The 27,699-nt window shown below is 48.2% G+C and overlaps 1 protein-coding gene across 3 annotated transcripts in view; it reads left to right on the forward strand.

Moving 5' to 3' along the window:
- The window catches only part of LOC142785281 (ATP-dependent RNA helicase vasa-like), a 45,339-nt gene extending 23,290 nt beyond the window's left edge, over positions 1-22,049 (forward strand). For all 3 annotated transcript variants that reach the window (XM_075883736.1, XM_075883735.1, XM_075883737.1), the window contains 6 exons: positions 1,499-1,753; positions 6,859-7,160; positions 15,530-15,817; positions 18,105-18,785; positions 19,832-19,912; positions 21,766-22,049. In XM_075883736.1, the coding sequence (XP_075739851.1) occupies positions 1,499-1,753; positions 6,859-7,160; positions 15,530-15,817; positions 18,105-18,785; positions 19,832-19,912; positions 21,766-21,867 (1,709 nt within the window). In that variant the 3' untranslated portion in view covers positions 21,868-22,049. The remainder of the gene's footprint in view (positions 1-1,498; positions 1,754-6,858; positions 7,161-15,529; positions 15,818-18,104; positions 18,786-19,831; positions 19,913-21,765) is intronic.
- Positions 22,050-27,699: the final 5,650 nt, after the last annotated feature.

Raw genomic sequence — 27,699 nt, forward strand, 5'->3', positions numbered from 1 at the left:
TTGGTTGTTACGCACGATGCTAATAGCGATGCTGAAGACAGTGCAAAGGTCCTGTGCCCGGAGGCGCTCTATGCAGTTTGTAGAAGCATTAAAATTCCGCTATTCTGCGGGGAGTGCCCACTGTGTACACGCTTGCAATGGCAGAACTGCACTGTCATTAGTCGCCAGTTGAGACTATGACCACGTGGCCCAGTGCCACCATATTGGTCTTGCTTTGCTCGTGAATTCTCGCTCTTTTTTTTTTCTTCGCCACCTGCTGCAGCAGCAGCGGCAGCATGACTGTTCTGCTGCTGCTTCTCCTATTGATTGCTGCCATCGATGACTCATCTGTTCCCACGGCTCGCAGTCTGCTCTGGCGCCTGCGTTGCAAGCAACGGTGTTTTTCTTTGGCATGCGTTGTCTTGTTTGCCATCATTCCGCTCGGTTCTCATGCATGAGTCTCGTGTTCGCGGGACACGCTGATTGTTCTTCTGTCACTAACGATGAGCAGGGCAAAGTTTGGGACTCTGCACTTGTTCGGTTCAAGAAACGTCCGATGAAGCTTGTACGCATGGTGAGGCTCCTTCATGCGCCAACGCGTGGGCGACAGTCGTATCGATGCTGAGCAGCTTTTTCTTCGTCTCCTCAAGATGACTGCATTGATGCTTCTCGTCATCGAGAATCGGTACAACGCTCAGTCGTCACAAGTGAGGCTGGTGTTAGTGTTTCGTGCTCAAGTGCACCTGGTGTGTTGCGCTGACTAACTGCACTGATTACGGCCCCGAACAGTGCGACCGCGTCATTGACTGCATTTGCAAACACTTTTTTGGACGTGCGAGGAGTAAGCCGCGGGGGAATAGCGAACGTGTTGCTGTGCAACCACAGCTCGGCGCTATGTCTGCAACTGATGGCGCTATGTCAGCAACCAACGGGCGCGGAGAAAGACTTTATGTGAAAAAGGCTCGAGAACAGTTGCAACACAAGCAGGAAAAAGTGGAAAAAGAAAAGTCTTGAAGAACATTTCCAGTGATCTTGTGGGGTCATTTTATACCGAAATATGTTTTCGAAACTTTCAGTCTGGTTTCTCAGAGCGACTTTTTTGGCCATGGGGCCGTTTTGTCTGGTGATATCTCTGCAACCGTTCATCTGATTTCTATCATTTGTTTTATGTACCCTAGTGAGTAGCCCACACAGTTTTTTAAATTGTTTGCAATTTGTGATAATTGAAATTTCATTGATAAATGCTCAATGGCGACTGTTTCAGTTTACACTATTAAAGGAAAGTTTTTAAAACCCATATCTGCCCTTAATGCCAAGCTTGTATTAATTACTCATCATTCACTTCTAGAAAATTGCTTCTAATGTTTTTATCGCTGTAATTTGCAATTTTTGCTTGTAACGATATTACCAACTTCCTCGTAAATCGTCTGCACATATTCTGCAAACAATCTCTTGTGCCTTGCATGATGTAGGTGTTGTTGACTTGCAGTAAGATCTTGGCACGTTTCCCGTTTCTCAGGCTGCTTTAAGTGTGGGGAAGACGGCCACATGAGCCGGGATTGCCCTAACCCACAGCAGGAGCGGCGCTCTAAGGGATGTTTCAAGTGCGGTGAAGAAGGGCATATGAGCAGAGACTGCCCGGACTCTGGTGGTGGGCGAGGGGGAAACTCCGGTGACGGGGCTGACAGGCCCAAGGGTTGCTTCAAGTGCCAGCAGGAGGGCCACATGGCCAAAGACTGTACAAATGAGCCTGTGCCTCGCACGGGCCCCGATGGTGAGCCAGACTTTATTCAGTGCATTCGTAGTGTGGTACTTAAAGACTTGAGACACTTGGCTGTAGGCTAGTTCTTCTCAGTCATGGGTGTTTTGGGTAGCCCTTGTTGAAGTGATAAGAAAACACTGGCAGTGAGGAATGAGGGGGGTCTTTAAAAACTCGTAACGACAGGTGCCTTTGTGCCATGCCAACATGCTATTGATGGCTTGCTAGCTAATAATTAGGTTTTGACTGGAGTGCCAGAACACAGCCTAGCGGCACGCGTGCGGTTCCCTCCCTGCAAGAGTGGCCGGTTTGGGGCATGCGTGCGCGTGTCTGTTTTCTGCGTGTTCCTTACGGCCAATGTCAGTGAGCTTGGGACGAGGCAGGGCAAAGAAAGCAGCTGCTCTCCTATAGGCACTAAGGAACAAGCACAGAGTTCACAGGGTCTACTTTAGCCAGCTACGTCGTCTTTGGTGCCATTTTGGTATACAAATCTCCAAGGCCATGCTTTTGCTGATGGGATCCTGAGAATAATGATCGCTGTCTTTAGGGGCGACACGGGTCTTAGAAGGCCAAAAATCGCGCCTATTTTTGCACTCATCTGAGAAGTTTCTAGCTTCTCGCGTCTTTATTTCTGGCGCAAAATCAATTTAACATCCCTGTGAGATGAATGTGAGCGCAAATATACGCTAAACTCGCACTTTTTCTGCGGCAAACTGTTGCCGTTACACACGAGCTATCGTGTTCATATTAGTCTCGTTTGGAAGGGTCGTTTTCATCTTCAATTTTCCGCCACCGCTAGCTCACCTTGCTCATTGGTTTTTTTAGCAAAAACACTAGTGCGCAAACCGCGCACTAGTGTTTTTGAACCGCGCACTAGTGCTTCTGTTTCAGCAAAAACAGAAGCACTAGTGCGCGATTCAATTGGCTGCTTGGGGCACGTGACCAAATTTAAGCATTCGATTGGCCAAGGGGCGCTTTCGGCGTCTGCTTCCTCATCGTGACGTGCACGGACATGCGCCACTTTGTCATGGTGCTACAGACTGCTTGCGGCAGTAAAGAAGTTTTGTGCTACAGTAGTTTGTGAAGCGGGTGTGGCGGTGGATCGTTCTCTGTGAACTTTAGAAAAAAATCCCCTCTATGACTCTGGACGAATATAACGAACTCAACGCGGTCAAAGGCGGTCGCAGAGTCACCGGTGTAGGCCTAACTCACGTACGAGCCCGTTGGTTGCCGACGTTACTGAGAACGGCTGTGTTTTGCAGTCTCATCCGTTAGAGGACGGCAAGTAAAAAGCAGAAGTGAAGCTACAAGAGCTATCAATCTTTGTAGTGACGGAATGGAACCGCAGTCTTATCGCTAAATGCGCCGATGCCGCGATTTCCCCGGCCTGACGAAAAGACCTTGAACTGTGCGACGGGTAGTCAGAGTGGAGTACGCCGCGCGTCGACGAACAACAGAAAGTCAATCCGTTTGCGGTGAACATGCTCGCGGCCCTCGAAATGGAGGCTACTGGCAACAGGTAGACTGCTTTTAACGACGTGTTCGCAACGTCACGATCTCCGCTCGAAAATGCGGCAGTCTTACGTGAAAAGGAAACTAACACCTCGGCACTCGTGTAGCCTCAATTGATGAGCGAGGGAGCAAGTTTGGTTCGCGACAAGCCAGAAAACATCGCCGCGTTATTCGACAGATCGTGGATGACGCACGCAAATTTGTCGCACATCGCCATCAGTAGTCACCGAACTGATAAGCGGCCTCTCTGCAGACGAGCACACGGCGACAACTTGCTACAGGACTAAAAAAAAACGACACACTCGTACAATCAGTCCTACTACATTCCCGGTGCATATTAACTGACTAAAAGTATGTGTGCCATGAGATTTTTCCCTCTGAACGGCGAAATAGTTTTAACTGCGTTATTCTCGAAGCAGACTTTGACCACTTTATTTTGCTTGTTCGGTAAAAGTGGACCTAGGACAGCTAGAGCTGTAATTGTTTTTGCACAATGTAGCTAAATGTGCACAAAAAACAATGCTGGGAGCCTATTTTTAATGGGCAGCTTAATTTTTTTTATTTTAATATTAAAATTTCTGTATTTGATTACATGCAATGAAATTTACTGTGCTGTAATTCGAGAAGTACTCGTTCAATTTTCGATCAGCTTGCAGCATTGCACTCCTTAGGCTTTCTAGCATTCATATATATGTCAATGACTATGTAATTATAAGTGCATACATTTTTACAGTTAAAAATGTTCGAATTCTTTGCTTTCTTCATTTTCTCAAAATGGCAATTTTGTACACCCTGCATGAAAATTACTGCAGTATATCTAAACTATTACAGATAGCAAATATATTTATTTTGCAGCATGAAGCTATATGTTTGGAGCACACAACATAGGAAGCAGATTTTGATTTCTCTTGATGCAAGTTATTCAAGCTAGTCTTTTGTGTGACCACACAATGGCCACATTCAGGGCTGTGAAGTTTAGTGTACTGTAAAGTAAGAAATAATGACCCATTCAAAAAAGTGCTTCTTATGTGGCATGTCTTATGCTGTCTACTGTCAATCCCTATGTTATTTTGAAATTTTTGACAGGTGGTTATTTTTCTATTATGGTAAGAACAATAGAAATTGTTATCTTAATTATTTTATTAACTAATGAAGCTACATTTTTAGAATCCAGAGAACAAAGCATGCCAACTTTTGTCACACTTGGTTCAAAAATAAATGAGAGAGCCCTAAGAACCATGTCCCCCCTTAAGCCAAGTTTGTGGTGCAGTTGATATGTGCAGTTTGTCTGCAGGCACTGAAAAATTGAGCGGCTCAGCAGGATTACGTGGGATTTAAGGAGGCCGCTGTTGTCTGGATGTATACATTATCAGGGCGCAAAGAAAGAGTCTGAAAGGGGTCCGCAAGGGTGCTCGCTCAACAGCGTGAAAATGTAAAATCTGCACGGAAATTGCAAGGGGCACCTGCACAGAATTTTATGGTTGTAAAGTATAGCAACCTTATTATATTAAAAACAAATTTTTATATAGAAAACTTAAATATACACCTTCATTATACAGTCAAGCCCGCTTATAACGAACATGAGCCTGATGTGGCATCAATTCGCTGTATACCGAAGCTCGTAGTAAATAAAATAATTTTTTAAAAAGTTGCGAGTGAAAACACTTTTTTGCGCAAAAAGTCCGTGATGCACGTGTTCAGAAGAGCAGAAGCGATAAGGGGGGTCTCGAGTTCATTTAAAACAGCAGGGTGCTCGTTCGCAGAGGTCCATGGCATAAGCTGTATGAGGCACTGGCTCCTAAGTTGAGTCGATCTCTCAAACCAGTTCCTCCAAATCGCTCTCTCCACGTACTTCATTCACAATGCTCTAAATCGTGCACGGTTTCGCAGTGTCGACATCATCGGCCGTAATTGAACCATCGCAACAGATGTACCACCCGCTCTCCAGGTCGGAGTCGACGACGCGCTGCCACAAATCTGCTGCAGAGTGACCCTGTTCGGAAGCTTCAGGCTTGGCATTGGGCCAGACATCAACGAAGTAGGTCTCGCAAAGACAACTTCACGCGCATGTAGCCGTCATCACCGCCCACGAAATTTTCACAATCTCCACAGCTGAACACCGGGACCCCTGAAGCACCAAGTTGGCTGCCAGGTGGTCAACAGTTATAAGCAAGCGCTCCGCAACGTGGCACATAGTGCGAATTACGCTCAAGCCAAGCGGTCACACTTTCGACATTTTGTTGAGCGGCAGGAAAAGCCGTGCAAGTCCTCCCGTCTGCCATCCTGACCACACACGCACACCAAGAGTGAGCAAGACGCACACACGCGACACACATGCCAGAAGTGTGCAGCAGCTCTGGGCCCGTTTCCAGTCAGAAAAAGAAACTGTAATTTGAGCCAGTGTGGCTGGCGCTGCAGAGCGGTGGAGACTGGCAAAGGGTTTGTGATCAAGAGATAAGAGCAGATTTGATTTGCGAGAGAAGGGCAAGAAGTGGTGATAGAGTGAAGAGAGGGGAGGATGCGGTGGTAGGGCGACCTTGAAAACCAAAACACACGGGGAGGAGGAAGATCGAGTAGCTTGCTTGAAAGGTCCGCGCAACCCTCGTGTCGAAATACTGCGCGCGCAGAAGTGGAAGCACGGCCGCCTGGACCGGTCGCACGACGGTGTTCAAAGAATTGGCGGCCGTGGTCAAAAAATATTTTTGGCCGGCAGGTTTGCATGGCCTGCGATATTTCACCATTTGTTCCGTACAACACCCGTTTTCGCTTTTCGCGCTTCCGAATGCGTGCAAAGGGCATGCTGAGCCAAGTGTGAAGTGAGCAAGAACAAGTCCTAAACACGAAACGAATCGCAAATTATCATTCGGTGGGGTAGCGCACACGCGTGCACTAGATGCAGACGATCGGATACAGTTGGTGGCCGACGATGTTGGCAAATGGTCTGGTCACTCCAGGCTTGCGACGCCAACGACAGTACCAGCAATCAAAAACAGGGGTGATGGCTGACTGATCTTCGAAAGATCGGTGGCAGTGTGAAAACACAAGCCTCGTCTGGCGATGCGGGGTGCTCAGAGTAGCAGGGGGAGGGGGGGGGGGGGGACAAAGGACGGAGGAGTGGGTAACAAAAAGTGGTCAGGGAGAGTGGCAACTAGAGGGGCGCAGAGGCAGGGTAAGCGTAACAGTGAGAATGTATGGGCACCTCGCCGATGCCTGATCGGCGGTCAAAAGTAGTTTCCCAGTAAGTTGGCAGAGCGCAGACTCCGTTCACTGTAAACCGATCAGCGGCGCTCAGACTTCGTTGCAAGTGCAATTTTGTGTCATTGAACCAATGTATTTTTCACAATCACGTGGATATTGTTTGTTCTCAGCGAAAGTTCATTTTCAGTGAGGCCGTTATATGTGGGCTCGACTGTAATATTTGTGTAGTTTTAGTTAACGAAGACTTTTTTACCCCTTATGTAAATTGATCCATAACTAATTTGCACTTCTCCATAACTCCTTTTTCGATAATCCAAATTTGCTCAAAATGCCATCCCTCTTCCTGCTCCAAAGCTACTTCAAATGACTGAAGCCCGCTTCCACTGTTGGATATCGCTCATTGTGTGCAGGCAAGCCAATGGAGGCACCCTATGTGCCACCCTCTCTCCCCACTGATGAGGACACCCTCTTTTCGACGATCTCCACTGGCATCAACTTTGACAAGTATGATGCCATTCCCGTGGAAGTGAGCGACCCGCAGTTTCGGATGCCGTTCACTAGTTTTGAAGAAATGGGCCTATGTAACCTCCTGCTGCAGAACTTGCGGCGTGCCAAGTACGTCAAGCCGACACCCGTACAGAAGTATGCAGTCAAGATTGCGTTGGCTGGCAGGGACTTAATGGCCTGCGCACAGACGGGATCTGGAAAGACGGTGAGATCTAGCTGTTGGCTTTCTTAGGTGCACTTAGAGCCATGCTTGGTATTGCCGCAACTTTCGCAGATCTTCTGAAATAATGTGAGCCCCACAGATTAGTGTCCACGACCGGCTCAATGATAAATAGCATCACAGGTGAGGTTTTCAAGTGTGCTGGAGTGAAGCAGGGAAATGAATACCATATTTACTTGCGTAATCCTCGCACTCGCACAGTTCTCGCACCCTCCACTTTGCCCAACAAAAATACGATTTCTTTTTTTTTCCTCTAGTAATTATCGCACCCCCGAAAACTGCTGCAATAGTGTCATCCGCTCTTTCCAGCCACTGATGATGATAGCGCACGTCATCTGGCGCCATATCTTCAGCATCAAGCGTACTATTGCACAGAGATCCAATCCAACTCAAGCCAAGCCGAAGTGGCCAGTGCGCGTTGGGTGTTTTGTATGTTGCGTCGGTAACCTTGTCAAGTTATGAGGCGATACTGAAGCTGTACGGCTGCTTTCAAGTTGCAAGGGATAGATAATGCACTAAAGGACGGAAACAGGGCCGCCGGAAGGCCCTTGGGATTGATGGTAAACTTTATTTCTTAAGGGGGGATGCTACACCTTCCAAAAACTCTTTTATTTTTGCGAGTACCTCAGTCAAATTTGGAGAGCCTATGTAGATTTTACTGCTGATTTCAAAAATCTAATTCTTTTTTTGCTGTGCAATTAGTTTTAATGATATAATGAACTGCGACTTTTTCAATTAAGGCCTTATTAGCTAATTAACTGTAACTTGGATATTGATGTGCAACCTATAGAACCAATTCGGTATGTTCAGTGTGCAATAAAGTATAAATCATTGTTCTGGGCTATTTCGAAGCAAAGTTGTGGGATGTTGAATATGACATGAAAAATTTCCCCATCTACACTTGAAACAAAAGATCCATTTAGAGAATTTTCTCCAAAAATTATTACAGTAAAACTTACTTTACGACACATCCCCTGCATTTATCTTCGAAACAAAAAAGAAATCGTAATGATAACCCAGATAGAACAAGAGATATTGCTCCGGCATAATGGGAAGCACATGAAAATTGTCGTTTTGAGAAATCGAGAAAAAACGTGGGCACACATTTTTATTGCAGAAGATGCAACAAGACTACCTCAAAACGCACCAGAAGCATAGTCTGAATGCATTCTGTGCTCATGCCTCCTCTTCACTAGCTTCCGGAGTTCCAATGAGGCTGTTCTTTTCTTGTTAGAGACAATGCTGCGACGGTGGTCTTTTTCTCTCGCTCTCCTGGCACCAGTACTTGTCGCATTCATGTCCATTTCACCTAAGATTGCCGTTGCAGAATTCAAATTGCCCGTGTTGAAGCGCAGCACTGCTTCTGCAACAGCTGCTTCAACAGCGAACAGGGACGCATGGTGCTCCTTGGGGGCCAAACTCCAGATTACCGAATGTAGGCTCTCGTTGGAGTTCTGCGTATTGCCGCGTTCGCACCTCTGAAGCAGGGCTCTTTCCGAAAGCCGGGTATAAACCGGTAGTAATGCCTCTGCCACGTTTTTCGGTAGATTGTAGGCATGCCTGGGGTCGGGCTCACCCTTTGCTTTTGCGGCATTGTGCCGACACCATGAAGTTTCACCAGCTGGGCACAGACTGTGGTCCGAGCATTCATCAGTGGAGGTTACGTGGCGGTATGTGGCCATCACAGCCTTTTGCATCTCGCCCACGTCACCTTCATGCGATTTCAGAGCCCGGCCATATGTGCTCAGCCTGGTGATCAGCTCACCTGTGAGCCTGCCTTTCCCACCAAGGCCTCTTTTCCCATCGCACTTTTGTTTCTGCACCAGGTTTCTCAATGCGGTGCCCATCCGTTTCTCTACATGATTAATACAGTCTTCCTTCTGCACGTCAATGTAATCATACACCTTGGCGTCTTGTATGGCGCAAAATGTCCTAGAGTCTCCATCAGACAGCATAGTTGTGTAGCGCAGGCCATGGCGTTCAAGCGACCTCTGAAATAGAATTAGAGCTGCCTCCACTTCCATTTGCCCCGCTTTGCTGTTCGTATTTTTTTGGCATTTGTGGTTAGCCTTCCATTCTTGATAGCTCTCACTATTAGGCTTTGGGCTCACCTCGCAGCCTAGGCAAAAGTTGGAAAGAACGACGTAGTCCAACACGTAGCCACTAAATAATTCGATAACTGTGCCCACGCCGATGTGGGAAGAATGGCCTCGCGTCTTCCACGTGCCGTCGTAGCTAACGGCAATATTGCCCCGGTGGCCGAAGCACAAGTCATCATAAATTGTTCTAACCTTTTCCGCACATTCGCTCATAGCGGACTCAGCCGCTCGCGTTGCAGCGGGTGCCAGCGTGTTCTTCAAATGCCGCTGAAACGTCTTGTGGTGCATACCGCGGTGTGAGATGCCCATTGTTGCGAAAATATCGTTCATTTTCGTTTGGCCGTTGCCGGTAGCCACCATCGCCCTCGAAGCGAGAACATTTACTTCAAACGGATTGCACGTTTTCGTGCCGTTCGCGCGGGGCGAAGTCCATTCATTCGCGATCTCGCCGCACCTTTCACACTGCACTAGCACTTTCACGGCAAGTCCGTAGTCCCGATCCCCTCTGACGATCGTAGCCGGTCCGTGGCAGGCTTTGCAACACAAGGCACCTATTATCGCGTTTAGGATATCTAGATGCATAAGCAGATAAGGAGCAGCGTGGTCCGAGTCCTGTGCGGTTGCCTCGCTACAACTCGCGGTGAAAGTCAATTTTCCGTGCAGTTGCTGGCGCCGATGAAAGCCGGTCGAGCGTCGCTTTCTCCCGGGCATGATTTTCTTCAACTTCGGCGTTTGTCACCACCTTGGCGTCGATTCGTAGTCGTCCGGAGTTCGCTTCACCGTCATCGTCGTCGGAGGCAACGCGCTCGGTCGCACCATCGCTGAACGGCCGCGGAGCGTCGACACATCGTTCGTCGGAGTCAACCAAGGGCTCTGATGACTTCGTAGACTTTCTCCCACGACCTTTGCGTTTCCTGCGACCAAATGCGTGCACGGTCCGATACTTTTTTGCGTTTCCAGGCATGGCGATACGATCAGAAGCTTCAGAGTGCTCTGCCGATTTCGAGGCGTCACAGCGGTAACCCTTTCAAAATGGCGTCGGGTCGCGTATGCAGGCGCAAGCCGCGAGCTTCCAGCCAACCGGAAAACGCCATTTCAGTCACGTGCGCCGTTTAGCCAATGGCAGTGAGCGCGGCTCTTCGTCTTTGAGGCCCCGTTTTTCGAGCCGGGGAAACGCTCAATGTTGCTTACTGAATAAAAAAAGCAGCTGAAAACGCGTTCTTTCAAACAAGACCAAAATGGCGCCGATCGAGCGCGTAGTTCCCGCGTATCGTAGAGCCGAAACCTGCGCTATTCGCCCTCAATTTAAAGGGCAGGACGCCCGTTTTCGGTTTTTTAAAGTTGAATAACGATAAAAGTTGATGGTATTCGGCTATGAAATTTTGTAAATAGGTGCGCAATGATGTCGGGAACGCGAAAAGAATGTCCGCGAAAACTCGATTTTTGGGCTAATTTTCGGTCCCGAAGTGCCGCGTCCCCCCTTAAGAAGGAAACTGCGGACAATTCTGTTAAATAGCCATCAGCCCAATACTGACGTCTCACGCTTACCTTTTAAGGGGGGAGGCTACCATCGGATACCAACTTTTTTGTTTATTGAGATATCTTAATGAAATTTTCAGGATAGACTTATAGCAAAAGCATTAGAAGAACTACAAAATTTCATCAAGTTATGTTCACTGGTTTTCAAGTTACAGCAGAATATCAGGGTAGTGCACATGGTTCTCTTATTCCAGGCCTGGAGAACTTTCAAAAGGTGCTGGAACTGTGAAATTAACTATGATGATTCCCAGATTGATACTCCAGGGGGTAACAGAGCCCTTTTTTTGAATTTCCTTGCAGAAAAGTTTTAGCAGACCATCAAACTTTGTGTTCGTGATTAGGATATTATCAATCAAATTTTGATTGAATATATTAAATAACACACACAATATATTGAAAAAATGGGCTTGTCACACCCTCAGAAATTTATTCATGTACATAATAAAAAAAGACATATGGAAATCCAATGAGTGGTTCCAGAGATATGGCTGGAATAAGCAGCCTCACTAGCCAAAAAAGTCATTTAGAGAAAACGACGTTTGAAAGTTTTGAGCACATAGGCAGTTCTAAAATGAACCTGCAGCGTAACTGGAGGTGTCCTTTGGCACTCTTTCTTTGCCGCCTTTCCATCTTCTCTAGGGATCGCTTCTTAGCCTTTTTCAAGCGCAGAGAATCTTTCTCGGCTGCCCGTTGAATGGCCAGGTGGCCAGGTGTTAGCCCCGCTGATGAAGCTAGCTCTTGGGTGGCCCTGTAGCAGCCAGCATTGTATCTTAGCACTGCATCATGCAGTGCTGTCTCCACAGCAATCAGTGACGCATGCTGCTCTTTGGGCATGAGGGACCACAGCACAGAGTGAAAAGACTCTGATGCATTCTGCGTCTTTGCTCCCAGGCAGCAGTTGTGTGCCTCCTCGTACCTTCATCCCAATCGCGGTGCACCGGTGGCACGGGGTCAGAGATAGCAGGTCATCTAGGGCATCCATTTGCACAAGGAAAAATTTTTCGCCTTCACTTGTAGCGGTGGCAGCTTCATGATCGCGCTCCATTGCCTGAAATTTCCGCTCCGTCGCTGGCATAGCGCCAAGTTCTCTTTGCACAGCAGCGCGTTGTTGATCCGCCGCCTCTTTCTCCTCGCACGTCAGGAAACTTGTTCGCAAATGCACAGTTGACGACGCGATCGCACTCGAGGCCGATGAAAGAGAAGATGCGGAAGCCAGTGTCGATGAGCACGAGACACCAGGCGCACTTGTAACGACAAATTCTTGCACCGGCGGAGCAGGAGTCCCGTTGGTAGGCGCGTCGATGCGACCACTCTCTTGCGTAGATGAAGCAGAAGCTGCCCCACAGGTACGGTCGGCGCGATCACCGTCGGCGCACGTGCGAGCGGAGAGCCTCGCCGCGCGGACAAGCTTCATAGCTCGCTTCCTTGCACCGAACGATTGTAGCGTCTTCTTTTTCGTTGGGCGCATCGTGAGCGAACACAACAACGGTCTCGTATAGACGGTTGAAAATCGTCTCGTATAGACGGTTGAAAATCGTCTCGTATAGACGGTTGAAAATCGTCTCGTAAAGACGGTTGAAAATCGTTTCGAAGACAGTTGAAACGTGGAGAGTATGCGAACGGCTGCAACGATACACGGAAGCGAGCGGAACACAAAGACGCCGGACGGAGGAGCAGCAGATGAGCGGCCACATCGGCCGCATTATGCGCAAGAGCGCTACGTCGCAAGAGCGCTACGTCATCGCGCGCAGCAGCCAATGGCAGTCGCGGGCTCCCCCGCGTCCTTGGAGAGCGCACGCTTCGCCCAATCCCAGCTGCGCGCCTCAGCCGCGGCAAACTTTAAGCTCTCGCGAGCCCTCCAATCATGAGCGGCTTGCTCCTCTCCTGCGCTGCTGCCGGCGACGCAGGTGGCGGGGAAAGAAAAAGCAAGAATTCACAAACAAAACACCAAAATGGCGGCGCTCCGTCGAGCGGTCGAGAAACTGCGATCACGCCAAGTTGGGGTATTTTGAGCGCTCGCGCGCCGCTCGAGGGCCGCCGCGGCATGTTTTAAACTTTATTTCAAATGGTTTCGCGACGAATTAGACGTTGATGTTTACAGAAAAGGTAGTTTATGACACATACTGCCCGAATATGTGGTTTGCCAAAAATCGACTTCGCGATTTTTCGGTTTTCAAAGGCCGCGTCCCCCCTTAAGGGCTCCTGTTGAGACGAACGCTACTGCTACGCCCGCACCGTCTGCAAGCTTTGCGTATGGTATTCTAATTCTCGACTATTTGCTTCCACTTTTTGTGTCTCAATTAAAACTTGTCTTGTGCTGAACCTCTGCTTTTATTGTTGAGGTAAGTTTTAATTAGTACTTCTTAAACATTTGCTGCCACTTCGTTTTCTTTTTCGCTCTGTACGTTTACGTAGAAAGTTTTCCCCGCGCAATTCTCGCACCCCCCAACTTTTCATCAGTTTTCTGGCGAAAAAAGTGCGAGGATTATGCGAGTAAATACGGTATACAGTCGAATCTCGTTATTTTGAACACGTTTGATTCGAACTTCCGGTTAATTCAAACTCATGATGAGGCCCCGTCAGTCAAAGCTGTGTGTATTCCAATGGGCGAAAACTCCTTGTAATTTGAACGCTCAACCACTTCCGGCGGGTAATTCGAACATATCGCACTCTGAAAATGCTCTCTGCACACCACCCAATTCTGCCGCGGCACCTGGGACACCTCAACGCTGCCTGCGAAGGAAATGAAAAGGAAAGTAAAGGCTGCGGTGAAATGTTTGCTCTCTCTAATGCAGATCTGAGACGACCCGTGTCACGTTATCTTCTGCGGCCCTTGCCCCTGGAAGGGGGGGGGGGGGGGGTCTTTCTTTGCCCCTTGAGGGGGGTCTTTCCCAGGCTGGTGCCAGGCTTTTCTCTTTCCTTTCGCTGCCAGGTAATCCTTCTCTCTTCCAGAGAGAGAGCAAAAAAAAAAAGCTGCCGTGGAGTGTTGGTTTTCTCTGAAATTCTCTCCGCGTGGAGACGCTCCTCATTTCTCATCACGTGCTGGCCGTGCTGCGGCTGCGTAGCGGAGAGCAAGAGGCTCTGCTACGCAGCAGTCGTTATTGTCGTCTTTAGAAAGTGTAGGCGCTGTGGACATTTTTTCGCGCGCAACTTCTCTTGCCAGGAGAATGCTCAAGCCGCAGTAGAAATGATTTGCAAGCTGCGTGCGAAATCGACTCTCTGCAAGGCAAACGTGTGCAGACGCGCATCACCGATTACTTCAAATAACGGTTGTCCTGTGATTTGTGAATGAATGATGAGGGGGAAGTTTTAGAAAACTTCCCCCTCATCTGTTGGCTCAATGAACATGCGCCACTGTATGGAGAGCCCTTCGTTTATTTCGCTTTCATTAGTTCGAACAAATTTTCGGGACACTTTGAGTTCTAATTATCGAGATTCGACTATATCTGCCTGATTTACTCCTTGAACAAACTGCTCAAATTCCTATTCTACCAAGCCTCGCCGCGGTGGTATAGTGGCTAAGGTACTCGGCTGCTGAACCGCAGGTCGCGGGTTCGGATCCTGGCTGCGGCAGCTGCATTTCCGATGGAGGCGGAAATGTTGTAGGCCTGTGTGCTCAGATTTGGGTGCACGTTAAAAAACCCCAGGTGGTCGAAATTTCCGGAGCCCTCCACTACGGCGTCTCTCATAATCATATGGTGGTTTCGGGATGTTAAACCATACATATCAAATCATCCTATTCTACTAATATCTTAACTGCGCCATTGGAGAGTTGAAGCGCTGGTAATGGCAGTATGTGTGCCTGCGAGGCTTGTGTTCGCTGTTGTCGAGTGAGGCTTCGGCTCAAAAGCAAATATGACTGTGCAAATAAAGCTTATCGGAAACAAAGCTGTGGTAAGCTGATCTCCTTCATGCTTATTACATTGTAAAGTTTTGACTTATCTTGACAACACAACCGAACGGCGAAAGAAACGGACATCAAGTGGCAGAGGGAACGCTTGCTTTGTTGTCTGCCTGCCAAGTTTAGTGGCGGTTTATTTTTTATGCTTTGTAAAATTGTACATCGACGCCGAAGTCGGACGTGAGGAATGCTTTGAAGCCAGAGAAGTCTTCAAGGTGTCTAGGCTCTACGTGAACGTTAAAAATCATTCAAGTTCACAGCTCGCATAACGCCGCGTACCTGTCAGTCCGCTCAAGCTATCTTTGCAGCAGTACACTCACAGTCATTTGAAGCACTGTATAATATTTCTGCAGCCGCAAGAAATCCAACAAAAGCATGCGCCAACTTTTTTTTTCACCACCACTAAGGTCACCAGCTTGGCAGATCCTCATATGAATACTCAGTCTTTCAAACGACTTGACCAATGCTGGTGTATGTTGAATTGTTGGTGTATGTTGCTGGTGTATGTTGGTGTATGTTGAAAGGGTATGTTGAATTGTTTAAACATCTTGTTTTCTAAATGTAAGCCTTCTTCTATTTCGATTATGCTAGAATATTTTTAATTTAGTTGCTGGTTGCCGTGGCAGCAGATACATTGGCGGTGCCCTTGCTGCTGCCCTGTACCTGCTTCACAGTAACTCTTCTACATCTCTCTTGCTTAGTTTCATTTAGTGCATCGCTCCACTGAGCCAATTGTGAAGAATCTGTAAAGGTACTGAGCCTACCAGTGAATCAAGGAGTCTGGATAAACGAGTTTTTGTCAATCTGTGGCGCAGGCGGCATTCATGCTTCCCATTCTGCACTCACTACTGAGTGACAGTAGCCTCGAGAACCCGGCGCACCAACCTGTACAGACTCCGATGGCGGTCGTCCTATCGCCGACGCGCGAGTTGGCCATCCAGATTGCCCAGGATGCGCACAAGTACGCCTACGACTCGATCCTCAAGACTGTGCTTGTGTACGGAGGGACTTCAGTGCAGCACCAGCTAGCCGTGCTGTCCCGAGGCTGCCACATTCTGGTGGCCACCACTGGTCGCCTCAAGGACTTCGTAGAAAAGGGCAAGGTGGGTGTGCAGTAGCAGGCTATGCTGGAATCCACCTGCCCTTGCTATTTGTTGTCAAGACTGAAAAAGAATGGTTGTGTAAAGTGATGTAAGAATGCTAGTTTTCATTTGGAAGAGAAACCTAGACTTTTCAGTAGCATTAGTTGCTTGCAGCGTTAAGGGGTGACAAGGCTTTCATTGCTACTCTTGAAACTTCATGAACATACAACTTTTTAATGTAGTCTCCAACCGATTTGTCGGACCTGGCGAGGACCGCGAAACAGTCCGAAAAACTGTAAAGCCGAAAAAGTTAACAAGCCATGATGCCATGCTGTTCTTGTGGACAAGCAAATTTGTGCTACGGTAACGTCGCTCGTAATAGTGTTGGTAATCGCTGCCACCGTCTGTTGCGGGTGGCAAAGTTTGTAACTCCATGGAACCTCGCGAAATTGTCTAGTGGAATCGCCACGGTCTTCACGTCCACATAACCTTGGACTGATAGAGGTGCTGGAATTAGTGGGGTCTGGATGTCGAGACAGCCACGCTCTTGCAGTGAACGGACACAGCAAGTACGGTCGGAACAAACAAAACAACTCGCACATTTAAGTAGCTTTAGAACAATATCATCAGTCGAATTAATAAAACATCAATTGTGTTCAAACACGCTAAACAAATTTAAACATAATTACGCTATGCTCAACAGCATAGCAAACACAAGGCGGCAGTGCGAACGCTTGATTCGCCACAAAGGCCCTGGCAGATGGCCCAGATGGCACCGGGGACCCATGAGAGACAACCGTACGAGCGAACTGCCACGCGCCAGACACTCGCTCAGCTCTCTCTCGTGCCACAATTGACTCCTGCCGCCTGGGTTCGCCGTTGGCCGCTACTAATCTAACCATGACGATAGTAGTGATCAACGCTCTGGAACACAATGCGACCCTCTACAGCTCAATAGCTTCTGCGCGAGACGTGCACCATGCAGCGCAAACAGCTTTACAGGGGGCGTCATCACCCCCACAAGATACATATGGGACTAGGACCAGGCAAGGTCGGTCCTGAAGATTTTTCTCGTACGAGTCTTGCAAGGAAATAACATTTTTATATTTATTCCGCATGCAGGGCAACGCCTGAAAATTCTCATCATTGTTCACTGGAGCACTGTAATGCTGCCTATCAATTTCTGAGGCCTGTTGATTGGTAGCTTCACCAGAGTGCATTTCAATCGCCCATACATCTCTAGCTCCGTCATGGAGCATACTGTGCTCGTGTGCCACGCTTGTCCACAAGCCATGGCTGGTAATTTTGTTCGCAGGTAGATGACTCCGATAGCAAATGCGTTTAATTAGCGTGCTTAATTTCGCGTGTTAACGCACTGACACGTCATTTTGCTGACCGCAGCTACCACTGTTCAGAGTTGTCTGCGCGTTAAGAGCTTGGCTGAGGTTTGCTATCGACGCACATGATGCCTATTATGTGCGTCAATAACGGACTGGACGACTGCTTGTACAGAAGTAACCAGGTTTTATTTTTAATAAACACGTGAGAGAAGTGGCCCAAGCCTGCGTGACAGACCAAGATGATCAGCGGTTGTGATGTGTTGCTTGCGACGAATCGCATTATGGCTTCTTTGCTTTCGCATATTGCAGTGGAATGGTCTTGCCTGCAAAGTTTGGGGCAGAGTTGGGGCTAGGCATGACATTGAGCAGAAAGAGCAGCTGTGGCGTGCATGGTCGTGACCCCTGATGTTTCCAAGTACGACGAGCTTGATAACGAGTACAAAGATCTGTTTTGTGGTAGTCTTCGTTTCAGCCAATCGGAGGCCTCCAAATGGATTTCAAACATCTGCTTTTTGTTCATAGAATGCTCTTTACGAAATACTTTACCGGCTTTTACGATGAGCCCAAAATAGTGGCGAGCAATTGTGCCGTTGTGTAGCTAAAATACACTTTTTAAATGCAGTTTATTTAACTTTTGTGACTTCAACAGGGATTTTCACTACCTCGGCGGGTGCAAGATACTCCTTGCAGCACTTCTACGTAATTTGAAGTTTAATTTTGAAATTAGATTTTAAACATTCGTAAATGACTTCGTGTAATTCTTTCCGGTCCATAAAAGTGTATTGTAGCAATACATAAATTTCACATCACTTTTTTTACTACAGACTAAAATCTTCCTCACTGTGGAGGTCTGTTGTACTAATTAGATTATGAAGCATTTTTTTATTGACTCGCAATAAAAAGTGATACCAATACTTGTGCCCGGCTAATTGTGCAGTTTAATCTTTCTGTGGTTGCCATTATTTCAGATTTCCTTCGAGAAGCTGCGCTTCCTGGTGTTGGACGAGGCCGACCGGATGTTAGACATGGGCTTCGAGCCGGACGTGCGTGCTCTTGTGGGTCACTCCAGCATGCCTCCGAGGGGCCAGCGCCGGACCCTCATGTTCTCCGCCACATTCCCAGAATCCATTCAGATGCTGGCGCGGGAGTTCCTCGACAACTCTGTTATGCTCTCGGTGGGCATTCTGGGCGGGGCAAACTCGGATGTGCAGCAGCAGGTTCACCAGGTCAGCCAGTTCGAAAAGCGCCAGAAGCTTCTCGACATCCTTGCTGAGGAGGGCAGCGACCGGGTCATGGTCTTTGTCGAGAAAAAGAAGACTGCCGACTTCTTGGCCGCCTTTCTGTCCCAGAAGGAGGTCAAGACCACCAGCATCCATGGGGACCGGTACCAGCGACAACGCGAGGAGGCCCTGCTGGAGTTCCGCCGGGGCACCTGCCCGGTGATAGTGGCCACTGCAGTGGCTGCCCGTGGCTTGGACATCAAGGATGTGCGCCACGTCATCAACTATGACTTGCCGCAGTCGATTGACGAATATGTGCATCGTGTGGGACGCACTGGCCGTGTGGGAAACCTGGGTAAAGCGACCAGCTTCTACGACAGTGACGCCAATAGTGCACTTGCACCTGCACTTGTGAAGATTTTGTCAGAGGTGCGTGAGTGTCTGGTCTTTGTTTTGTTTGTGCCATCTACCACTTTTGGACGAGGTGTCGAGGAAAAAGTGCCCATTCAAGGTGTAAAGTGTATAACATAAATGCTTACAATGCAACATCATTTACAACCGCTTAGCAGTTGCCGGAAAGTAGTCCGACAAATGTCCTAGCGAGAGCGTATCTCTAAGGACTTAGGCCACAGGAAGGGAGTGGTTGTTACAGCTTGCAGGGTTTTTGCTGTACATGTACGGCAGCACCTAACACGGACCAAAAGGTTTTCGCAGTGTATGTATGGCATTGCCTCTGTGTTTAAAACCAGTCTTTTTATCATTTTTCATGCGCTGCCATGCTTCGGAAAACAGTGAAATTTTTTTCATGCGCCAATGTCTGTTATTTTTTATGCTCCGCAAGGTAACTCTTTCTTTTCAAGCATGCCCGTGGTGCGGCTGGGTTAAAATGTGCGCCTGATATTTTTTTTCTTAAATGTCAATACTGCATTTTAGATGTCGGTACTGTCAGTACTAGGGCGGCCCGGTGCAGAAAGGCAGAGGGTCAGCCAGCTAGTTCCAGTGCTCTAAGACTGCAAAATCGAACGCTGGGCTAAGTTTGCCGAAGAGCTGAGATATTATCCTCAGGCGTGCGCATTTGAGGTACGACTTTGTACGCTCGCACAACACGAAATAGCAAAAGTGATCGTGTACCAAAAAGAGCTCGAGGATATATATATACCTGCTCAGCTATCGCGTAGTGCATGTTGCAAACACGCATTGACCAACTTTAGTTTGTCTGAAGTTTAAACACGTGTAAAAGTGGCATTTCGAGTAGACTCAACGCCGCCGGAGCCAGAATCTATGCCGAACCAAAAGTAGCTCTTTCCAACTTATCGCAATTAAAACACCTGTGTGCACAGAATACGCATGAGGCTGTATTGTGGTTGGTCGTAAATTGTTATGCGCAAGTGAAAAATGTAGGTTAAAAATTTGTTGAATTTGATCGATTCTACTCGTATATTTCTTGTAGCAAAGTGCAAAATGTTTGTGTGCAGAGTCAGCAAGAAGTCCCAGAGTGGCTTCAAAACGAAGCCAAGTTCGGGGGTGGAGGTGGCGGAGGTGGCGAAAAAGCTCCGGTGAGTGCTATTAGTTTATTATTATTAATTAGTATTAGTGCTATTAGTTTATTAATGCTATTTTGTGTTTAGGACCTGTTCTCGCTCACTTTGCGCTCGGCTCATTGCACGCGTGCGGAAGCATTAAAGCGGCTGTTAATTTGCGTGGAACGATTCACGTCTGTAAGGCCACGCAAACCCGTTGGCGCAACAAAATGATTCTTTGACCACGGCAGTCAATTCTTTGAACACCACTGCGCGCGCCAATCCAGGAGGCCATGCTTAGACCTAGTTTTTGTACGCGCGAGTTGCGCGTTTCGCGGATTTTCCAAGCAAGCTACCAGACCTGCCTACTTCCCGTGTGTTTTAGTTTACAAGGTCGCATGTCAAAGTTAATGGAACTACCGTGAAATACCGAGCAAGGGTCTTCTTTCCCAACCGAATGGGCCGGCTCGTTTCACTTCCGCTTTAGCCGCATTCGTCGCCTTTGTTCACGCGCTTTCAGCAGCGAATAGAACATTGACACGTGGGGGTACTGTTACTTCATATGGGAGATCACTGCGACGGTAGTGTTTATATCGCAGTTCTGAAGCAAATGGCACAATTTAGCGGAAGTGTTTGAAAAAGGCAGCGCAGTCAAGCCCACATATAATGGCCCCACTTAAAATGAACTTTCGCTTAAAATAAACAATATCCGTGTGACCTATATACTAGCGTGGAAATATACTTCCTTTCAATGACACAAAATCGCGCTTGCAACGAACGTCTCAGAGCGTCGCCGATCTGTTACAGTGAACGGAGTGAGCGCAGACTTCCCGGAAATCACTTTCGACCACTGATCAGGCATCGGCAAGGCGCCCATTGTAAAACACCGACCCTGCCTCCGCGCCCCTCTGGTTGCCGCTCTCCCTGACTGCTTTTTGTTAAGCACCCCTCTGTCCTTGTGATCAGTGGCCCATGTTTTCACACTGCCACTGATCTTTCTAAGACCAGTTAACCATCTCCGCTATTTTTGATCGCTGGTATCTTGTTAGCATCGCCGGCCTGGAGTGACCAGACCATTTGCCAACATTATATCTTCGAGCCAATTCTTCGAACACCGCCGTGCACGCCGATCCAGGTGGCCGTGCTTAGACCTCGTATTTATACACGCAGGTTCTGCATTTCGCGGACCTTTCAAGCAAGCTACCCGACCTGCCTCCTTCCTGCGTGTTTTCGTTTTGTCTCCTTCTTGCTGTAACCTCCGCTCTCTTCACTCTATTGCAACTCCTTGCCCTTCTCTCGCATATCTGCTACTTAAATTTCCTAAATGCGACCTCCTAAACGTGGTACATCGGTGTGTCAACCTGTCAAACTCATTTCTCAAGTAGTAATGCGGTGTGGGGAGGGTGAAGCAGTGAGTGCGGTAACAAGCTATTACAATGTCACACGAAGGGCAAGCAACTCCATATATGCAACCTGCTGCTCAAGCATGAAGGACGCACGAAAGGAAAGCACACAAGACGAGTGCAAACAAACCAAGAAGGGTGCTAGAAAAGAACACATTTGTATCCACAGGGTGAGTGTAAATTAACCACTGTCACAGTTGTTACTTCTTGGTTGTTGAGCAACATGCTGCGAGTGTAAACTGCACAAGTTGTCACACTTGATGCAGTGGTGCCATTGAATTTCAAGACTATTGCAAGCACCGTGTGGCTTTAAGAATATATTTTAAGTCACTTCCAAGTGTACCTAAATGCTCATTCTCCTCAAGAGGCTCATCGCGAGTGTGTCCAACACTGACATAGCTCTATAGAAGGGGTAACGAAAGTTCTAGTGAAGTCGCACCAGACCTGTAGTCTGGTGAGTGACCGTGAATTTCTCCAATGTTGCAGAGCTATGGTGGAGGGGGTGGCAGTGGCGGCGACGAGTCTTGGGGCGGTGGTGGCGGCGGTGGATATACATCCCAGCAAGCTGATGAGGAGGAATGGAACTGAGCATTCGACAAGCCTCCAAAGGGGCCAGCCTCCGTGCGTTTTGTGTGTGTGTTCTTTTGTTTGTGTGTGGACATGACCCCCTGACCAAGAAGGGTAGATTTTTTTTGTACATACTTCACCACAGTTGGGTGTCAAAAATATTTTACCACGTGTTCAGTTCAAATAAAAGTTTTTTTTTTCAATCTCTGTATACTTTGCAAGGGTGAGCAATTATGTGCTTAGAGGTATCCCCCTCCCTCACACACACACACACACACACACACATGTTCAGGATTAATTTGATGTACATACATAGCCTTACAAAAGGTTAGTTTGCAATGATGCTGCTTGCTTCCTGTTGCTTGAAAGTGCTCGGAAGGCTGACGTGCCATCGAGACAACCAGACGCTTCTACTGGTGTGTAGAGGAGGCTTAGTGGTGTCCTTGGAGGGTGCGGCCCTTAGTTTGTGTACGGGGCAAGTGCGACTGCACATAGTGTGATTTGTAGTACGAGGCTGCTGTGTACGCAATGCTTGTTTTCAGTGAGCCTCTGTACTCTGTGTATAGTGCCAATGTCCTCCCAACCGAGGTGTGCCTGGCAGTAGGGGTCTCGTAGAGTAAATTTATTTTACAGTTGTCAAGGAGGCGTAGATGAGAAAATGCAAGCGTTAGTTGTGCTTGCATGTGCGTCCACCATCCCCTTAAAGCAGTTGCATAGACAATACTTTACTCTAGTCTTAAATCTGCTAGACATCTGGCCATAATCCTGCTAGCACATTTGTGTTCGCTGAAATTGTTCAGATATACCAGATGGACAACTCTTACGTTTGTTACGTACACAGGTGTAACTGCACACTGAAACTTGAATGGAATTAAATGAAAAACTTTATTTCAGTCCTGCAGGACGTGCTTGAAATTATTCCAATTAATCGTGGCTGTTCGTTTGCCGTGCCAGCTAGTTTGTGGCTCCAAGGTTTGTTTTTCAGCAATACCTGGTCACCAAGACTACAGCCGCATGATCAAACTCTGGCTGTAGCCGCAATTTTGATTGAAGTACTCCACTACGGAGTCCCTGATAAATAAGAACCAGAACTTCAGGCAAACTGACATCTTCATTGCAACACAATAGTCGCGCATGAAAAGCATGTTGCCTGCTTCTCGCTTCTCGGAGAGTGTGTGGTGAAATTGGCAATGTGTTTTGGCTAGAAAGTCTCCATTAAAGCTTTCGGCCAGTTGCAGACCCTTCTGGCTGCTCCAAGCCCGCTAGATGCGCATGCCAATTTTGTATGTCGTGGGTGAAGGAAGTTCTACTGGAAGGAAGAGCATGTGTGCTCTTCCTGCAGTTCAGGGATGAAGCTTCCGTCAGTGCAGAGGTGGGCAATTTTAATTGTTTATCGAAAATGTTTTTATGCTATTAATAATTTTAGGCAGCCTCTGGCATGTTTACAAAGCATGCAGCGCTACCCGACCTCGTTAAGTTGGATTTGCATTTTTATGTTGGCAGCGTCTCCAGCGGCGCAGCAGCCAGCCCCACATATTATTATTATTACTTAAAGCTAGTTAATTGTGTAAATTCGTGTGTTGTGCATTAAACCTACAAAAATTTTACTAAGCAGGTGTTAACGAGTCAATTAGCCTAGGTTATGTAAATACATGTCTGTATTTTAAATACAGGGGGCGCTGCGGCTGCGAAAGGTAAACTGCGAGATGGTAGCCGCCTGCGATGTGTTATGTGGTGAAAACATGAAATCGTGGCCATGGCCTAGGCCACTCCCAAGGAGGACTGGAGTGTCGTCGCTGCTTCATGCGATTGCTGGATGCTTAGTTGAACTTGGTGGTTGGAGCTAGCGCGGCCGTCCACCGCGCCGCAGCTTCATCTGAGTGTGTGCGCCATAAAGTTTCTCAATATGATGTGCGGATTACAGTTGCTGGACGCACTGCATTTTCTAGGTTGCAATGCCAAGCGTGGTGTTAAAGGTGAAAGTGTTCTTGCTGCCGAGTTTTGCTTGTCGTGAAGGACAAGGTCGACGATGAAATAAAAGCTCTCGCACAGTTCACGTGTGACTGACCGGACGCACATGCGTGAAACCCCAGTGCGTCGGCGAAGTGTTCATATGGTGGATGGAAACAACTTTATTGTAATATTCTTACGAAGGCCAGAGCTACTGCATTGCCGTCTGTTTTGTCAAGTGTGCTGTCACAAGCCGCGCGTGTTATTGAGCAAGGCAGACAAGCTGTTTTGTAGTTACATGGGCTAACGCCGTCGACACTTGCCCTTGGGCATTGTTTATCAAGTGCTGATCGCCTAGAACATTGCGGTGACACGTCAGTATTTTTAAAGAAAGCGGCCTGCCGGTTACCTCGTCAGGTGATGGTACACTGAGCGAAATAAAAAAAAAAGTTGCCCGAGACTACGTTGCAGAGCACCTTTCTGTCATCAAAACCTTGATAAACCGTGGAAATCAACATGCCTGATACCTGGGCCGAAGAAACCAATGCAGCCAGCTGCATTCGAGTTTTTTGTCTTCTTGCGTCTCGCAGATTAAGAGCACTAATTCGCAAAACACTTTATCATAACAAATATAGTCAATCCTGCAAGAGTCATCGAAGATCCAATATTAAAGAGCCTGTGGACGGGACCACCACCAGCAGCAAGTCGGGCTGATGAGGAGCCGCAAATGTTAAAACAATACATGCGTGCACACACACACAAAAAAAAAAGAGAAAGTATCGATAACTGCTATGGGACTTGAACCACCGACCTCACCAGTTGATGTGTTGCTTTTACCAACTACGCCACAACTGCCGATCAGTTTGAGATGGCAAACAAGCCAGTTTGGTATTGTTGTCACGTTAAACCTAACTAACGGTAGACACTGCCGACTATTCAAACAAAGCGCCCTACCGGAAAAGGCATGACGTCACTTCCGTGCGGCGCAGCAGCCGTTTCTGTGTGGGGCAGGCTCGCGCACCGCGCGGCGCAGCAGTCTCTGCCTTTTATGTTTACAAAGCCGGCTTTAGATTTTGGAAGGCGTGGGTCTGTGTCCATTCTCCGATGTTGTTCGTAACAACCGGTGGCACATACCTGCTAATAGAGTGGGTATGTGCCACCGCGCGAGATAACAGTTGGCGGTACTTGCTCACTAGATGGACAGACAGACGGACAGACAGACTAGGAGGCAGATGGACGGACGCGCGGAGCTGGTATGCGCCGCAGGGGATGCGAGATGGCAGTGCTTTGAAGTGTTCACTAGATGGACGGACAGACTAGAAGACGGGCGGCTGGATGGATGCATAGACAGACAAAAGGACCCACGGATGGTCGCGCGGACGGACGGAAGCACGGACGGGCTGATGGACGCTTCGCCCCACTCCATCATCATTCACTCCGTGGATATGCTGCGATTTTTTCTGCAAATACTATGTGAATCCAATCAAGGCTTCGATCGACACCCGTCTGGTGTGGAACATTCATTGATGAGAATAAAAAAGCGTTGGCGTTGCGGGATTCAGAATAGGAGCTTTACGAATCCCCAGTGAGTTGTTAGTTTTACCGCGCCTATCCCCATCGATAGTAAGCTTTCGATGTTTACAGTTTCAACATTTGCCCCGTTTCGAACGCTCTTAGTCCCCTTGCGCTATCTAACGTCTGAGACAAAAATTATTCTATCAGGTGATTTTATAAAGAGCCTTTCCGTGCACGCGAATGGGCGTGCATACTTTCAACCATGGCGTCGACGTTGTGTGTGACCGCATCACGAAAACGGCTAATTTCGGAGGCTTTCGTGCATTTGGGCTGAAATATCGCAATTATTATCGACAATTTTGGTTTCAGCGCGGACGACGAGAGTTTGTCGAACCGCCCCGGAACATCGGCAGGCGTCCACCGGCGGGTTCAGCTTTGTGCTCGGGCCGCGTTGTTGCCGGCGCGTGTCGGTGTAAGTTGATCCGATGTGTTCAGAAGAGAGAGAGAGAAGAAACTTTATTCAAGTGTCCCTGCTGGGGTCAAAGGTGGCGGGGGGCCGGGAGACGGGCCCCTCTGTAACCCCCTTCCTCAGGCGGTGGCCAGGCCTTGGGTCCTGGCGGCGTCTTCGGCCAGCCGGACAGCCCAGAGCTGGTCCTCCGGGCACGTGCTGAGCAGCAATGTCCCCACTGCTCGGCCGTGGTGATTGTGAATGTACGCCGGTTCGTGCTGTGTTTAACTGAGTGAGTAGCTTCGGGGCAGGCCCATATAATATGGTCGAGCTCAGCGCTAGGTGCACCGCACATTTTGCATTGTGGTGTGTGAATAGCGGGGTGTGTGAATAGCAGCTGGCGAAATGCGTCGTCACATGCAGGTGACCATGCAGATATACCTTTGCTGTTGGAAAGCAGACTATTCAGAGGTGCGATGATGGACGCGAAGTTGCGCACGAAGCGACGAAAGTAAGAGCAAAGACCAACGAAACTTCTTAGGGCTTTCAGTGATGTGGGCATTGGGAAGTCAGCGACAGCTCGAAGCTTATCGGGATCCGGAAGAACACCGTCTCTTGTTATGACGTGTCCCAAGATGGTTAGTTTTCGGGCTGCGAAGTGGCACTTCTTGGTGTTAAGTTTTAGGCCTGCAGAAGCTAGACACGTCAGAATCTCGTGGAGACGACGAGGATGTGTCGGGAAATCAGCTGAAAAGACTACGATGTCATCTAGGTAACACAAGCAAGTTTTCCACTTGTGGGCACGCAATATGGTATCTATCATGCGCTCAAACGTCGCAGGCGCGTTGCAGAGCCCAAATGGCATGACTTTGAACTCATATAGGCCATCCAGCGTTACAAAGGCTGTTTTAGGGCGATCACATTCAGCCATTGGCACCTGCCAATACCCAGAACGCAGATCCAAGGATTTAAAGTACTCGGCGCCTTGTAAACAGTCAAGAGCATCGTCTATTCGTGGTAGCGGGTAGACATCTTTTTTTGTAATCCTGTTTAAGCGGCGTTAGTCCACTCAAAATTGAACGGTGCCATCTTTTTTCTTTACCAGAACCACGGGTGACGACCAAGCGCTTTGCGACTCCACGTTTAAGCATGTCATCTACTTGCTCCGTAATGACGCGGCGCTCTTCGGCAGAAACGCGGCAAGGACGCTGTCGCAGAGGCGAATGTGAGCCGGTGTCAATAGTATGAGTGACAGTCGTGGTGCGGCCCAAAGCAGGTTTCTGAAAGTCGAAAGAAGAGCGAAACTTGTTACGGTGAGCAACAACTTGGCTGCGATGCGAGGGGGGAAGGTCTGCGTCAATAGCATTGTCGAAGGCTGGCGAGCTTGATGGCTCAGACGCATGAGTGATTGCGGCAATGTGACATGGGGATTCGTCGGGAAGAATAATATCATCGATAAGGTCGACAGTTTGTACATATCCTAAGGTTTCACCACGGAGTAAGCCAATGGGGTAGTTGCAGCGGTTGGTAACCAGCATTACGGTTAAACCAGACGCAATCGTAAGAACGGCAAATGGGAGCACGATGCCCTTGCGTTCAGTAACAACAGGAGATGGCGTAAACATCACCGTGGCGTCAGGTTGCGCCACACATGAAAGGCTAATAGGGACTGAAGCTTCCGGAGGCAAGGTGATGTCGTCGTCAGCGATGAGTTTGCTGAGCAGAGGTGAATGGTCGGGCGATGGAAATTCACAACTTGGCAATAGGGACACTTCCGCACGGCAACAATCGATGATAGCTTCATGACGTGATAATAAATCCCAACCCAAGATGAGCTCATGAGAGCAAGAGGGTAGTACAAAACATTGCACGATGTACAAAACGTCTTGGATGACGACGCGTGCCGTACACACAGCCGAGGGATGAATGCGTTGTGCGCT

The sequence above is a fragment of the Rhipicephalus microplus genome, unplaced genomic scaffold (assembly GCF_043290135.1).
Source record: "Rhipicephalus microplus isolate Deutch F79 unplaced genomic scaffold, USDA_Rmic scaffold_20, whole genome shotgun sequence".
Lineage (NCBI taxonomy): Eukaryota > Metazoa > Arthropoda > Arachnida > Ixodida > Ixodidae > Rhipicephalus > Rhipicephalus microplus.